Raw genomic sequence first — 17,722 nt, 5'->3', positions numbered from 1 at the left:
AAACAAACCACTTGGTGAATGCTAGTAGACGGACCTCTAATCCTTTACCTTTACCTTTTTTTACTAGCCCCTCGAATTGAAAATTTGAAGACAAAATATTTCTTTTCTCTTAAAAAATCGTCTTAAAATCCCCCTCCATGTAGTAGTGCTGAATGCAACGACACACAAGTTGTATCTAATTGTATCAATAGATATGAAAGGGACAAAAGAGGAATTGGTGTAAGAGAAATTGTGTGAGTAAAAGTTGTCGCGTTCTTTCGCCTATCCCCACAGAAAAAAGAGCCCAAGATATCTTTGTCTTTATATAAGATAACATGAATGGTAAGTAAAATAACAACCTCGGTATAAGTACAAGACAATATTATTGATATTTTATCCTCATCATATTATAATTAAATAACAATAAATAAATACACACCTAAAATGAAAAATTATAAATATAAAACAATAATAATAAATATACATAAAATAAAATGAATTGAAAATACTATTATTATTATTATTATTATTATAATAATAATAATAATAATATTATTATTATTATTATAATAATAATAATAATAATATTAATATTAATATTATTAATATTATTATTATTATTATTATTATTATAAATTGTGTTGAAGTACTAATTGATTTATTAAAAACCCTTAAATTACTCAACTAAATAAATCCATTCGACTCAATTTATCTATATAAATAGACTTTATATAATTTAAATAAAACATTCTTACATAAAGCATTGCCATGCCAAGTTGTTGACCGGTAAAATTTATATTAAATAACTATATTGCGAATTAAAAAATTATATATTTTCATATTACCAATAAATAACATAGTTTATCAATTAACTCCCTTTCTGGTCGGTTTGAAATTAGGTTTCCCAACATCCACACTATATATTTGACCGCACTTTTATATTTTGAGGTACCGTCCTCCATATTGTTTACTTATTTGTCTGGTAAAGCTTTGGGTAAACTCGATCGATCAGGAAATTGGTGTGTATAGAGTGCCCTAATGGACCCTATTCCAATGGATGTCGTTCGGAAGTGTCTGCTAAGGATGCCTTACACATCACACGATACGCTGAAAGCTGTGTGCAACAGCTGGGAGGCTATGGTCCGTAGCCCTACGTTCTACGTTGACAGGAAGAAATGTGGGACGAGCGAGGAGCTTATTTGCCTGGTTCAAAGAGATATCAGGAATCACAGAGATATGAACCCTGACCCTGTCCTTGTAGTAACGGTATACGACCCTGTGAACGACACCTGGCAAAGGCTACCTCCAATTGATGATCCCCACAATACTGAAATACCAATATGGTGTCAGTGCGTAGTTGTGAATCGGAAGCTACTTCTCATAGGCGGATTCCAACCGTCCAATGAAAGTTTTACGAAGAGTATCTATATTTACGACTTTGAATGTGCCAGATGGCGTAGTGGAGCTAATATGCCTACAGCTCGATCATTCTTTTCCTGCTCTGTCTCTTCTTCCACCGGACTTGTTTACGTCGCTGGCGGGATCGACGAGCGTGGTAGCCCTCTTGCAGCTGCAGAAGCATATGACGTGGTGAAAGACAAGTGGACAATTTTGCCTCCTATGGTCGAACCCCACAGCCATGGATGCCGCGGTGTGTTCGTGGATGGTAAATTAATGGTGTTACACGAAGGCCAACCTGCAGAAGTTTTCGATCCGAGTGAGGGAACGTGGAAAATGAGGGCACATTGGTGGAATTTCGTGGGAGAAGTATGGAGAAGTTGTGTGATTTAATCTTCTTCTTCCGAGTTGCACGTGTTCACCGAACAAGAGGTGGAGAGGTACGATGTTGAGAAGGACGTTTGGAGTGTTGTAGCTACTCTTCGGAATCCCCACCATCTGGAGCTTTTTACGTGCGCTACATTGTGGCGCGACCAAATTTTTGTAAGCGGAGTGGGCGAGCGACCGCGTTCCAACCCAGAAAAACACTTCTCTTATCTGTTCAATATGTCAACCAGGCAGTTCATGGAACTTCACCGTGATTGTGGGGAGGACTTTGCGGGCATGATCCTATTTGCAGTGACCGTGGAGATTTGAAAGTAATTTTTAGATGCGCGCCCAATTTAATCATTGTGTTGTGTTCAATTCTATATCAGTTATTGCTTAGTCCGGCTAGTACAAGAAATGGTCTTTTTTGTGTTTTTCCGTTGTCAATTTTGTTCAAAACTTCTGTATGAAATTTTAAAAGTGGTTTAGTTTGTAAAGGTTGAATAAGAGATGTTGAGAGTGTTGAATTTATTTATTTTTTCAAAAAAAATATTCTGTAGTATAGAATTAAAGAGTCTTGTTTTAATAATTTTTTTTTTTTTACCATTGTGAAGTTTTTTTCAAGTTCCCCTCAGAGAGTCTTGTTTTTTGACACTATTGTAAATATCTTAAATCTCATTCTTAGGAAGATAACCCATATCCTCATTTAGCAAACAATTTTGAATCTAGGCCTTAATATCTCAGAGAGCTATATTGTTTTTTTTTTAATTTCTAAATATACCAAGTCATTGTTGTGGCTAATATGTCAGATTTTTATGGAATTGAAATGGGTGGAATTCTAATATAATGTGGTCTTAAGGCCACCGAACATCTTTTATGGCTTGAATGTATATAGAATATTTTAGCTATTGGGAACTTACCTTAAAATATATGTGATCCTTGCTCATAATGGAGGCTATTTTCAAAAGAATTAGGTACACATCTGATTTACCTCTTGAATAAATCCATTGCTTTATCTTTATATTATCCTCCAAGAAAGAATATAAATGGAGTATCGAGTCTAACCTTTTAGACACTCTAGAATTACCAACATTCTAGTTTCAACAAAATATAGTTTGAAGGAGGGTACTTTTTTGAAGGCTTATGAGGCCTAGAAGATCTGCGAACGAACTGTGGTGGTGCATTATCAGGTTGAATCTCCTGTAAAGGTTCCTACAAGATTCCTTCTTCTTTTTGTTAATTATTTTCCGCTTGTTATTCTTCATGCTCCTAAATTTGTTGTTCATTTCTTGTATTGGTGGTATGTTTTCCTATTGCTCTTCAAACCTGTCAATAACCCTTTTGACCTCCAACTCACCTACAATGCTCTTGAACATTTCTAACTCATTAAATATAACATCCATGCTTCTAATAATTTTTTGTTTTACTGGATCCCATAGACGATAACCAAGATCTTCAGCCGCATATCCCAAAAAAATGCATTTCATATATTTATCATCTAGCTTAGTTCTATTTTCTTTGGGAATATGTATGAATGCTTCACATCCAAAGATTTTCAAGTGAGAATAATTCAAATTATTACCAGTCCAAACTTCTTCAGAGATACCACCATCCAAGGCTGTAATTGGAGATCTATTTATGAGATAGCAAGAAATCCTTACTGCTTCAGCCCAAAAATTCTTCTCCAAACCAGAATTGGACAACATACTTCACACCTCTTCCATAATGGTGTGATTCATCCTTTCTGTGACACCATTCTGTTGAGGAGTACCAGGCACAATCTTCTCATGCTTTATGCCAAACCTGTTACAATATTCCTTAAATGCATTTGAGCAATATTCTCCACCATTATCTATTCTTAAACACTTCAGCAATTTGTTAGTCTCTCTTTCAACATCAACATGGAATTTTTTAAATATCCCAAAATTTCCTTGATGCATCATCTATAAATGTTACAAAATATGATGCTCTACCATACACACAATGCTCACAAAGATCAAGATTGTAGGATTTCAAACCTGGCAATAAATTTTACCAATAAGGATTTTTAAGCCCTTTTCACTCATGTGACCCAAATTCTTATGCCAAAGATCTGTTGAATTTCCTTCTTTTGTGGCAGCAGCCAAATCTGGTTTTCCTATCAGTGTCTTCAATGTGTATAATGTTCCTATATTGGGTCCTTTGGCCACGACCAATGCACCTTTGCTAATTTTCCAGCCTCCTTTTCCAAAGCTTGTCGAATATCCTTCATCATCCAGTCGTCCCATATAGATTAAAACCATGCACATTTCTGGTACATGCCTAACTTGTTTCAATAATATATCTTATCCATCTTTCATCTTGATCTGGACATCTCCCACTCCAACAATACTCCAAAATTGATTATTCCCCAAATGCACTCTACCATAATCACTGGGATTATATGAAACAAAACTATCTTTGCATGGGGTTACATGATGAGATGCCCCAGAGTCAAGGATCCAATCAAAGCTACTACTAGATGTATATACACATGCATCCTCTATTGAAATAGTAAACAACACATCACCATCTGTGGCTACAGAAGTAGTCTCACCTTCATTTTTGCTAGATGATTTGTGATTTGTACTAGATGGTCCCTGATCCTTTACTCCCTTCTTCCAGAATCGACATTCTTTCTTCATGTGCCCCAGTTTTCCACAATGAAAGTAGATGATCCTTCCTCTCCTTGATTTTGATAGGCCTCTCAATATTGATCGCCTTTGCTGACCTCAATCCATTCTCCTACCACTATCAGCTAGAGCTAGAGCCTCTCCTCCTTGGTTTTCCGCAATTTACTTGTGTCACAGCTCCTCATTCATTAAAATGCTGCTGACATCATCAAACTTCACAGTCCCTGTACTTGTTGAAGTGCTCATAGCTACAATTAAATTTTCTGAGCTGTCTGGCATATAACTCATTAGCAAAATAGCTCTAATTTCATCATCTAAAATGATTTTAATAGAGGCGAGTTGATTTGTGATAATATTAAATGCATTCAAGTGCTCAACAACTAAAGCACCCTCCTTCATTTTGAGATTATAAAGCTTCTTCATCAAGAACACTTTGTTTGATGCTGTGTTCTTCTCATAGAGGATCATGGATCTTCTTCCATAATCCTTCAGCCGACTTTTCTCTGGACACATTGAAATAAACATTCTTTGCTAAATATTGGCAGATTGTTGCAATCTCCTTTCTATCTAGCTTGTTCCACTCTTCATTTGTCATCAATGAGGGTTTCTTTGTTGTGCCCTCAATTGGAAACTACTGATCCTTTAAAATCAATATATCCTCCATCTGTGATTTCCATAGGGAAAAATTAACCCCGCTCAACTTCTCCATATCTGTAAGTGTTGTCTCCATTTTCAATCAAATTCACACCCCAAAACATAAAAACTCCACTTAAAAATAAAAAATTTTAAAATATACTTTTCAAAATTCCAACATATAATTATATATGTTTCATAATAGATATAAAAACATATATAATGTTTTAACCTTTTCAAATTTCACACATACATATGTTGGCTTGAGAGAAAACTTGACGTATACGTGCAAGCTTGATGTAAAACGAAACTTACAAACGCCACGTTTCAACTCCAATCTCCATTGATCTCCACTTTTCAAACTCCGGCAACACGTTTCAACATAGGTCCATGACCTTGCTTTTCTTGCAGCAACTGTCTTTTAGTTCCAGTGTTCCTCAACTATCTCCTGGACAGATCCTTCAACAGCTCCAGGGGTAACAACCAACTTTTTAACGAATGATGCTAGAGCAAGGCAATGGCACTAACCGGCTTGCACATTGGATATTTGAACCTAACTCTGATACCAATTGTTAGACCAGAGCATACATAACACAACAGATTTATACTCAAAGACAAAAAAATTGAGGAACAACAAGATTACTTAGTCAGAAACAATGGAATGGATAAAATAATCACTGGAGAATAGAAATCACTTTGCATTACATAACAGGATTGGGCCTTGGCTTGCTTTCCTTGGCCAGAGAAATTGCAAATTTATAAAGGCAGAAGAAGGATCTAGAATCTTGTATGTGATTCAGATGGAGATCTAGAATGACATAGAAACCATTGGCGGTGTAGGAGGATCTAGAATCCTGCATGTGATTCTAGAAACTACTAGTATTGTAGAAGGATCTAGAATCCTAGTGATCTAGAAAGATCTGATCCATAATCCTCCATGAATTTGGCTTCACACTTAACATTTATAGGCATATTGGAATAACGATAACGCAACTTATACTAAATATGAAAATATTATTTTTGAAGATTCACATTACCCAGTTTGATATTCACTTCTTACCATAAAATATGTGTGATTCATCCCTTAATTCAAAATTCTAAGACCACATTACAATTTTTTTCACTTGTAATTTCAATCTTGACCATACTAGAAATCGATATTCTTTTTTATTGTTTCCCTCATTCTGAATTAAATGTTATGTTATATTAAAATAAATATTAAGTTCCATCACTTGTTACATGGGAAGGTCATAGGAGACTCCTCTGCCTATATAAGTAAATGGGAGATGGTATGCCCACATTGGTTCTAACAGAAATCTTAATTCTTCTGTATCAATATGACATTCTTTTCATCTTAGTGTGATGTCAATTATTTTCTTGACATGTTTTAAGTTTTATTTTTATTTTTGAAAAATAAGAGGTGAAATTTGAATTAGGGATTTTGTTGCCTTGATATCTGTGAGATATTTAATATTTACTATATATCATGTATAACAAAAAATACATATTTCCCTTTTACGTCAATTATAGAAAATCTATTGTAGTAAAATTTTGTGTCTAACATTAGGTAAAATTTTGTACTCAATTTTTCTTCGCACTACAATTAGAATTAAGAGTGGAATCACCTATTTTCTTATTATACATTTGCCACACTTTCTCCCTTGCAATTGAAGGTTTTCCATAAGCTCAATATTGAACCGAAAACTTTGATACCAAGTGTCTACCCTCTTGTTGTTTTTTTTTTTCCATTGAAACTTACTGGACAAATTCATTTATATCTCTTCCTTTATTGGTAGGAATATGATATCACCATTTTCATGTTCAAGTATTTCTATTTTATTTTACCTATGCTTTTGATAGGGATGCATACTAGAAATATTCATATATAGAATACATTTACGTCAATGTTAAAAGGATAAATGTTTTAACTTTCTCTCCCATTTTATCCTCTAAATGATCCAATTGATATTGGTGAGTCTAGTGCATCATATTTGTTTCTATTTATCTCTTTACCTATTAGTATATGGACGAATGGAGACCTTTATAGTTGGTGTGTTTTCATAATGGATGTATTTTTCGTTATATTTCCTCTCAAGCATAACTCTTTTATTAATGTGATCCACCCATTTTCACATTCTATTTATTTTTTGCAATTACTAGTCCAAAACTTTAAACGTCTTGTGTTAGTTCACAAATACGTTGAGCTATGTAGCTTATGGTTAAGAAGGCTCAAGAAGTAATATTCCTTGGCCCTTCAAATTTGATGCATTCCATTAGAATTGTCTATACCTTGATTCCTTCATGATAGAATCTATAGAACTTATTCGTCTAAAAGTTACAACTATACATGTACGGTGTTTTACCCTAACACGTGTATTAGGATTCCAACTTATAGTATATTATAGTTGCATTGATTAAATTGGAATCTTTTCCAAGGTCCCCATCTATCCATCTTCCTTCATGAGAAATAGTTGGGTTAGTTCTCCAACCAGTTCTTGTACACTAGAGCTCAGACTATTGCTACTTAAGGCAGTATAATTAATAATTGTATATATCAAATTTACACATAGATAACTATGTATCAACATACCATGGTAGACTTGATAATGTTACTGGAATATACCATTGTGAACTATGACATGGATTTTTACTAACAATGAGATGCATTAAAGTATTGGGTAGGTATTTGTGTGGGGTTAGGCATACTCCAATAAGCCCCTATATTTTTCGATCATATCAAAACAACTACCCCTCTTGTTCCTCTTTCAATTTCCTAAACACTTCCTATGTAGGTTCCTACATATATCTACTTTTTATTTAAGTTGTTGATAATGAGTGGGATGAATCAAACACACACCTATAGAGCACATTATGCTCAAGTGCTACCACACTTATTTCAAAGGAACAATCAAGATCCTAAAGGAAACATACAATGGTTAGGATTTGTTTTTGCAAAACCATAGTGATTAAGGTGAAATGAGTCTAAACCTCTCTCTCTTATTATTTCATTGGGTACTAAGTTATATAAGATACCGGAGGTAGCCCCACTTATCACCATCTCTTTGACCTCTCCTAAACAATGCACTGAGGTCATCTCCGAGAATAGGAAATTTGATTCCTTTCTCATTCACTCTCAAAGTAAGGGGAAGTTTGTAGCCACGTCCATGGCCCTCACCAAGGGTTCATCCAAGGAGTAGAAGCAAGCATGTGGATACAGTCATGGAAGAATACAGGGACATCTTCTCCTTACCCATAGGGGTACCCTTTCATTGTGAGGTCAAGCATTTAATCAATCTGAACCCGGGAGCACCTCTACCCAATGGGTCAATGTATCGCCACTGCATTATGGAAAATGAAGAAATCAAGCAGAAAATCAAAAAATTGTTGCAAAAAGGGCACATTCGGCCAAGTTCTTCCCCTTGTGGGAGCCTGATTGTACTTGTATAGAAGAAGGATGAGACGTGGAGGTTTTGCATTGATTATTGGGAACTAAGAAAAATCACTTCCATGAACAAGTATCCAATCCCACATATTGATGACCTCCTACACTAGCTTGAGGGGGCCAAGTATTTCAGCAAGATCGATCTAAAGCTTGGTTATCACTAGGTTCCAATAGATTCCACCTATGTATGGAAGACAACATTTAAATCCAAGGAAGGCCTTTTTGAATGGTTGGTTATGCCCTTCACGTTGACAATTTCCCCTACTACTTTTATGAGGCTACTGCATGACATCTTGTAGCCCTTCAAAAACTCATTTGTGGTGGTTTATGTGGACGACATCCTCATCTTGAGCAAGTGTTTGGAAGAAGACTTGCATCACATGTAGGAGGTCCTTCAAGCCCTTTGGTAGCACAAACTATGTGCAAACTTGGAGAAATCCACCTTTGGCATGAGCGAGGTCCAATACTTGGGTTACATCATTGATGTGTGTGGCCAGCCCCGACCACTATAATAGAGCATCACAACTTTTTGGGCCTTGGAATTTTTTATCGGAGGTTCATGTCAGGATTCTACCAACAGAAGGCATTCGTTGAGTTGAAGCACAACCTCTACTCTACATCAGTACTCACACTACAAGACCTACACCGACAATTTGAAATCGAGACAGATGCCTTAGACTATGCTATTGATATAGTCCTGAGCCAACATGGGCATCGAGTGGCCTATCATAATGAGGAACTTTCTGATACAATTCATAATTGCTGTTGGACATCAGAGAAGGTATGTTATTTTCGTTTACCTTGTTATCTTTTCTTCAAGATTCAAAACCTTTTCACATCAAGAGCTACGCATATGGTAGAAAATATGATAAAATCTAGAAGGTTTATATGGAATATGAAATGATTAATAATTACCCTTTTTCTATGTAGGAAGAGGAGAGAACAGAGGACTGTCATCTCAATCAAAAGAACGAGAACAAGTCAATTGTTGTCCCTTTGGCAGGGAACTGCACTCAAACAAGGCAATCCAAATTAGACTGTAACAGCCGGAAAAAGGAAAAGGAGATCTCCAACAAAAGAACAAGAAGATAACTGCAAGTTAACATCTTGACGAATCCCTCAGGATCCTTTGATCCCGAGGGATTGCTATCTTAATGATCTTCTACATTGTTAATATCGTCATTTGGCTATTATAAAAATGGGTAGCACTATTAGCTTGGGGGGAGAAGACTATTATTATTTTTTTGAAATTTTCTTTGGTACTTGAACTTTGATCATCGACTCTCTTTGAAGAGCGAGTCCTCGCAACTCCGTTTCATATTTCAATATAAAAACCTGGTTGTTGTTCTATCGTTCATTCTGGAGTAGCCTAAAGCAGTGAGTCCCTAGAGGCTAAGGACTCGGCCCTGGTGAATCACTTGCTCCTGTATCATATTTATCATTCATGTGTGGTTTGATTTCTTTCTTTCACTCTGCTCAGTAATCTAAAGCGCTTTATTGTTTTACATATCAACTCTGTTATACTTGATTAAATATTACTATTACTCACAACAAGAATGCTATGTTATCATTCTAACTCTGCATCACATTAGTGTTCCCCCGACAAATCACATAGCATTGTTGTTCCTTATAGATTAACCGAGTTGTATTTTCTTGAATCAGTACTACTATATGATTTACTCTTAAAATCGTGGTTGTTTATTCGGAATTACTGCCTTGTTACCATTGTTGTTCTAAAAACAATGCCGTTCTGAAACAATTTTTGTTCCATTACAATTGTTGCTATTCTATAGGTGTGATTCATGTGTACTATATCGAGCTTTGATTACTGTTCCTTTTACTGACTAAGTGTGTTGCGTGTTTAACTTGGGTAGCTATACATTTTGATTTCAATTGTTGCTATATACTTTATTTCTGAGAGTTCACTGTTCCATTTCTGATTGATGTTCAAATCGGAAGCTGTTACTTAGTTTCCGTAGATTATAATTATTGCTGCATTCATAGGTTAAGGTGACGTTGTTCAATCTTATTCATAAATATAGTTTTTGTTCCGTTTCTTTCTATTTGAATATCATCATTTCTTTGGTGTGTAGAAGGTTTGAAACTGTAGTGAACATTGACCTATGCTATCTAGTTCCTAGTTTGATGATCCTTCTTTTGAGTGCTTCTTTAATTACATCAGTTTACAGAGGGAAGAGTTACTGTTACTGTACCCTTGACTAATAAATTGTTGTCGCTTTCTGAACACATGATTTGAATTCCATGTTTCCTTCTGAAAATAGATTTCATTTCAAGCATCTATTTACTCTTGTATTGAGAGAACTATACTACTAGCATTACTCTGAGAAATGACCGCCTCAAACTAAGTACACTCTTTGAAATAACAAATCGTTCCTGGATTGATAATTAATGTAGGGTAAATGGAGGTGAAAAAGACCCTTTTTATTGCTTGACATTTTGGCACCGTTGTTATAGATAGTTTTGGGCACTGCAAACCCAATCATAAATGTTCATAAACCAAGGGCTCCTAAGTCCCTAAAAGTTTTTTTCTAACCCCTAAAAGAACAAGGTCAACTGATTACAGCATCTCCCAGAAGTTCTCCATGAAAAACTACTCAGAACTGGTCAAAACTGGACCATCTCACCTGCTCCATGGTCAAAGTGTGTTGCATCCCACCTAAATGCACACGGGAGGTGCGATGCATACTGAAAATCCCTTCTATGGGGTATGATGGGCGAGATTGGACAAATTGCAGGGTCAATCTGCAAGGTGGAGGATCATGGAATCTTCCAGAAACTTCTCCTGTGACACTTGCCTCTCTGCATTCACGCAGGGATAAGTAAGAGATCATCAATCTCCAAGTGGAATCAAGAACTATCAAAGAGAGGACACTAATCAAATCTCAAAAGCTGACTCACCCCCCTTGCAAACATCTATATATGGATCCCTCATCCCAGAGATCTAGGGGCTGGAATTTTGTATCTTGTAAGGAAGTGCTGCTGGTTTCTTGGTGTAACATCATAGTGTTGGGTGATCTAAGCTTTTCATGAGGTAAAGAAGGGCTTTCTCGCTGAGAGGATGATGCTGGGTCAAAAAAATTGGTTCTAATCCTCTTTTCTATTCTTGATTATTAATAAAGCTATTCAAGTTTTCCTCCACATTCTTGTATGATTGATGATATATGCATTTGTGTGGTCAATATATATCTAGTCCTATATTGTTTATGATAGTAGATCTATGTTCTTGGATAGTGTTATGCTACTTTGATCCCACAGGTTCTCTTTGAAGCTAGGTAGACGAGGAAGTGAGTGGAAAAGGTCTATCAGAAGGAAGTGGTTTTAGTTTGTTTGTTTCTAAGGTAGCTACCAGCCTTAGTGGGACTAGCAGCTCTGTATAGGCACTAGATTTCCACTGGGGAGCGAATATATTGTTTTTTTGTCTATATTTTTTTTCTTTATAAACTTACAGATTGAGCCTGAAGTCAAGGCAGCTAGCCTTCAAACTGCATTTTCTATGCAAGTGCAAAGCAGATCAATGATGCTTTAGTCTATCTTCGAGTTTTGTTTATGAACTAAACAATTGATTTACAAACTCTCTAATTTCCCTTGTGGTGGCTCTAGTAACTTCCTTAGATCTACCCTTGTGATTTATTTACTGATTACCACTTGCTCGGCCTAAATCCCTGAACTGAGCTACAAACTGTGACCCAGAACCCAGTTGAAGTCTCGTCCCTAGACCATCGCATTGTCTCTTCTTTGGAATTTGGATGCATCGCACTTCCCGAGTGTAGTAGGTGTGCTGCATCTCACTTTCTCTGTGTTACATGTGCGCTGATCAGACAAGACCTCTTCTTCTCTTAGATTTTGGTTTCTGTGTTCAATCTTTTCAGATCTATTTAGGAGTTTTGCTGTCGGTAGTCAGTATACCTCTATTGAAACCCCCTTCCTTACCATTATTCCGCCTCCATTGTGCAAAGAACTGTAAATGTTTTTATGTATTGTGATCCATTTTCAATTCTCTTTCACAGAGAAGTAGCGTAATTGAACTGTCGTTTCTTGATTTGGAAGTGTTGCAAGTGTCATTTTCAGTCATAGAAGAGAATCCGATTGTTCTTGATAGTCGATTACACTGTTACTCTTGTATTTGATTTGAATTGATAGTTTTTCAAGTGCCGAAAGTAAGTTTTCAATTCCAAATCGCAAAGTGTTGTCATTGTCTTCATTTTGTCTTGAAAAGAAACTTGTTAGTAATGTCAGTTTGAAAAATAATTCAGATTTGCGCTTAGCTTTCTTTTTATCATTCACACATTAAGATGGCTAAAAACAAATGCATGCATGTGAATTTTCATTTAGACTATTTGTTGGTTTGATTTAGGATAATGCATATAGTGTGTGCTCTTTGCTCTATGTTGAAAGAATATCATCTCTCTTTCCTTAGTAGCTAGGATTTTCATTGCAAAAAGAAGATTAAATGATTGTTTATCATCTTCGATTGCATTTTAGGAATTGTACATCTACATCATGCGATCAACCTGAAAGGAAAATTTCTTAAGTAAGATCAACTGTAAAATAAATTTAATGAATCTAAAAACGCTTTGGAACCTAACGCACAACATTTAGAAGTCTAGACTAGAGACGTATTCCAGCGTCGTAAAGCCTAGTAACTGTTGTTTTCATTACTGGTTGGCTGATTCTTCCACTTTGAGACGATAAGTGCTAGTACGGACTTTTCCTCCCACGTATCGTCGAGTATATATTGGGAGACCACAATAGGCTTTATCCTTTATCCATAGGAAGCCATGTCTGCCGCCCTATCGATCAAAATGCACTAAACACAACATTCGGGAAGATTGACTCCCGTACCGTAAAAAGTATTCTGCAGTTTTGCGATTGGTTTGGTAATCCCTCTCTCTAGATTTCCAGAGTAGTCTCTTTCATTCCTTTTCACACTCCCTAAAGGAAAGGGTCCATCTGAGCACTTGTCACTTGTTAGATGATCCAAAAAAAATTTATTATCATAGGTTATAAAATTGAAATAAAATAATTATTAATTTAAGAAATTAAATTAATAATTATTCTAGAATGATTAATTATTTTAGAGAAAATTAGAATTAGTATATTGTTGTAACAATATATGACTCTCCAAATGAGTCGTATCTTAGGCTCTATTATAGGAGATTAGTTAGCTAGTTGGTTTGAATAACATTAATTGTAAATGGACACTTGTAAGTGATCCATAATTAGAGGTAGTTAGGACATGGAGCTTATAAATAGCTCATTGCAAGAGTGTTTGGTTGTTCGGGTGTAAACTCTTGCAAAATCAATTATGTAATTATTTTTTTTCTGATTAATAAAATTACGTGTCTGAGGACACTTCTGCCATTATTGTGGTATCAGAGCTCCAGTAATGTTGCAGTGGATTTGAGGAGATTCCAACTCAACAAAGTCCTAGAAAACTCCATTCAGTTGGCCAACAAATCATTGAAAGGATAAGTGGATCGCTGGGATTTGTTACACTAAAAAATGTCACCATGACTATTTACAGTTAGGATGACTCTATCAACAATCATGCTACCCTCTTAGGCAAGTCTTATGCCTCTGCTCTCCATGTCAAACTCCAAAAAAGAGAGAAAGTCTTTCTAAATGTATTTATCTCTGGGGACGCAGGTTCTCTCAACCTTACCTGCGGGGACGCACCCAATGTTCACAAAAATTGCGTCTTTGGATGCTCTGTATGTAAAGGTGCAGGTGCGTCCCCCTGAAAAGGTTAAAATGCGCAAGTTTCATCTTTAAAAAGTCACTTGTGGTCATTTCTAGAGCATTCTAGAAGGTTGTTCGACGTGTATTGAGCGCCTTCTGGCCCAATGCCTGTATTTATAGTGCTCAAGAGGAAGTTAATCAGGTCCACCATCAATGGGATAATCCCCTCTTTGGATGGGATAGCTCCCTTATTGATGGGATAAGTTCCTCTTTGGTAGGAGTGCATGAACCATCTGGAGGTGCTCAATACATGTCGAACAACCTTCTAGAATGCTCTAGAAATGACCACAAGTGACTTTTTAAAGATGAAACTTGCGCATTTTAACCTTTTCAGGGGGACGCACCTGCACCTTTACATACAGAGTGTCCAAAGACGCAGTTTTTGTGAACATTGGGTGCGTCCCCGCAGGTAAGGTTGAGAGAACCTGCGTCCCCAGAGATAAATACATTTAGAAAGACTTTCCCTCTTTTTTGGAGTTTGACATGGAGAGAAGAGGCATAAGACTTGCCTAAGAGGGTAGCATGACTGTTGATAGAGTCATCCTAACTGTAAATAGTCATGGTGACATTTTTTAGTGTAACAGGATTGTTCTAGCTCTTCCAGCAATCGAAAATTTCTTGGAACAACAACAGTTGCGTGGTTGGCCATCGGAGCCGATCCGATCTAAACGTTGGAAGTGGTGAAGACCCTCAATAAATTATAATGAAGCTGTGGATCTTCTCAATAAATTATTGAGTCAATCCCCGGATATGTATTCTGTCGCTGCTAAGAAAGTCCAAGAAATCACTGATGGATTGCGACAACAGGTTGTAGCGGAAGACGTGACCCAGAGATTGGATGAGGTGCTTGTGGATCCAGTTCAGAAGCTCAAAAATGGATTCTGCCACTTTAGAAAAGCGGTTTACCTAAAATACGTGGATTTGTTCTCCAAATTGTCGCATGCATCTTAAAGAAACTCGTAACAATCGTGAAGCAGTAGCAATAAAATGGAAGCACAGACGTCTACCCCGTTGTAAGCATGAGTTTGCAAGATATGGTTTTCATGACGTTCTGATAAATGCTTACGTGTCAATTTAGAAATTACGTTGCCTATTATGTTAAATGGATAGGGAGTTCTGGATATGATTTTTTTTCTTCACATTTGGTAAATATTTCCCTGTCGACTTCAAAATTATTTTGTGTATATTTGCGATAGATGGGGCATTGGGCAGTAGCATGTTTTTTCCAGAAGGTTAATATTGCATTTTATTATTATTGTGATTTGGAGAGGAATTTGACTTTATGTAGAGGAAGATATAGAGGTTTCCTTTGAGCTTTACAGGGATTTCTGGATCTCTTAATTATTAAGCTAATCGCTCGGCTTGCTTATTTCACTAAGCGCCAGGGCGTCAAATTTCTTGATTCGGCTAAAGATTTAATGATCCAAGCCTTCTGTTGAATTGCCTTGCAAAATATCTTCATAACACTTAATTCTTTTGAGGTTATTCTTCAGATCCAGCAATTTTTTTTAGGGGAAATGATTCTTGAAGATTTCTGTTGAAATTTTGACGCTCCTGTGCTTTAAGGGAAGGTGTAGTTGTGTGCATTTTTCTTTAACCCGTGGGCCAAAGCAATGTTGCATTTATAGCTGCCGATATACGTTGCAGAAACATCTGGCTACTTGAGGATGGCAACTGGATAGGGATTAATCTGTGGTTTCGCTCTGGGTATGCAAAGATCTGGAATTGTAATGGCATGGAACGTGTTCAAAATTTGCACGGCACTCAGGGGCCTATAGCTCAGTAGCATTTGACAAGTGAAAAGATCAAGCGTTCGACAGTTTTTTAAAAAAAAAGGTGAATCTTTGCTGGAGAGAGATGGAATATTTTTTATTTTGTAATGTTAATGAAGTGATAAGTGGAGTTTTTTTTTTTTTATGGAGTGATAAGGTGTAATTATATTTTGAAATTTTGTATTTTAGTGGAGAAATAAGGTGCAATAGCAATTTGTAATTTTTGGAGCAATAAGGAGATTTTTGTTTGTAATTTTTTTGAAGAAGATAATTGTAACTCAAAGTAATTTTACTTTGAGGGGGGGTAAATTTTTTTAATAGATTGTGCAAAAGCACCATTGTAAAAAGTCAAATTTTGAAAGTTGCCCTGTAAAAATTTGAGAAATTGACTAGAGCCAAGTGCAAAGCTCAGTCAATATTCTCCTGTTTTGACGACTATTCGAGGGTCAAGGCCAAGCCCCGATAGATCATGATTTTTGCGTGGTGTGTTGTGCTGACTATCTTGTACTTTCTGTTCTGCTTCTTGGTGCATCTCTTCAACGCTAAAAATGTCTAAGTTGATTAACTTATTTTCTGATTCCGACAAACTTGAAGGCACCAAATCTTATAAAATGTGGCATCGTCTTATTGAAAGCACACTCATTTACAATGAATTATGGCAAGGAATATGTGATGGAGATGTAAAGCCGAATAAACCCACAGATGCAGATCCACTGGCAAAATGGGAAATCAAGAATGCTAAAGCCTTAGCTCTTATTAAATCGTCTGTGAATGATGAAATGTATGTACATATAGAGAATGCCACAGATGCATGGACTGCCTTGAAAACTTTTAAAGACCTCTTTGATACTCACCCAGAATCAAAGAAGGTTGATCTACAGTTAAAATTGTTGCAACAAAAATTAACTGAAGATGGTGATATTCTTGAATATCTCTCTAGACTTAAGAATATTAAGCAGGAAATTATTAATGCTGGTTTTCCCGCAATTGATGATAGCTTTATGGTCACAATTGTAATTGATGGGCTTCCTTCTTCCTATACGCATTTTTTAGAAACTTTACAAGTAACTAGGAAATTAGAAAAACTAAAGTTTGATGAACTTTGTGAAATGTTAAGTCAACATGATAAAACTTTTGGGAAGAAGAAGAAAGTTGGTGAAGATGTTTTTCAGCACAAGTAAGTCATCAGCAAATAGTTCTCGAGGAAGAGGCAGATGGAATCAGAATCAAGCATCACATAATCGAGGTCGAAGCCAAAGCAGAGGCAACAAATTTTAACAGAGGAGGAAGAAATAATTTTCAAGGTAGAGGAAACAACCAAGCAAGAGGCAATTTTCAAGGACAAGGGTATAATAGTCAAGGTAGAGGACAATCTCAAACTAGAGGTCAAAGCAGAGGCAAAGGACAATCTTCAGGACGAGGAAGAGACTTAAGTAAAATTGTATGTCGAAGATGTAACAAAGTTGGCCATTATGCTGAAGATTGTCGAACATCACTTAATAAAATTCCAAAGTTTCAGCAACATTCAGCACAATTTGCAAATGATCAAGATGAAGATAGCTCCGAATATGTTTTTACTTCCTCACCAGCATCACAAATTTCATCTCATCTTAGAAGTGACTATGAAGATGCCTGGATCTTGGATTCCGGGGCAACTCAGCACATGACTTGTCGACATGATTTTTTCTGGAATTTTCAAGAATGCCAACTTAATTCAATTT

At 36.3% G+C, this 17,722-nt stretch overlaps 1 protein-coding gene across 1 annotated transcript; it reads left to right on the top strand.

The window, feature by feature from the left end:
- Positions 1-1,017: 1,017 nt before the first annotated feature.
- LOC149242715 (F-box/kelch-repeat protein At2g44130-like) lies at positions 1,018-1,770 on the top strand. The gene has a single exon (XM_089370962.1). The coding sequence runs from the start codon at positions 1,018-1,020 to the stop codon at positions 1,768-1,770; it is 753 nt and encodes a 250-aa protein (XP_089227088.1).
- Positions 1,771-17,722: the final 15,952 nt, after the last annotated feature.

The sequence above is a fragment of the Pinus tabuliformis genome, chromosome 8, assembly GCF_031772625.1.
Source record: "Pinus tabuliformis cultivar Carrire ecotype Pingquan chromosome 8, CPIR1, whole genome shotgun sequence".
Taxonomy (NCBI): domain Eukaryota; kingdom Viridiplantae; phylum Streptophyta; class Pinopsida; order Pinales; family Pinaceae; genus Pinus; species Pinus tabuliformis.
This window is presented reverse-complemented; position numbering and strand designations above follow the sequence as displayed.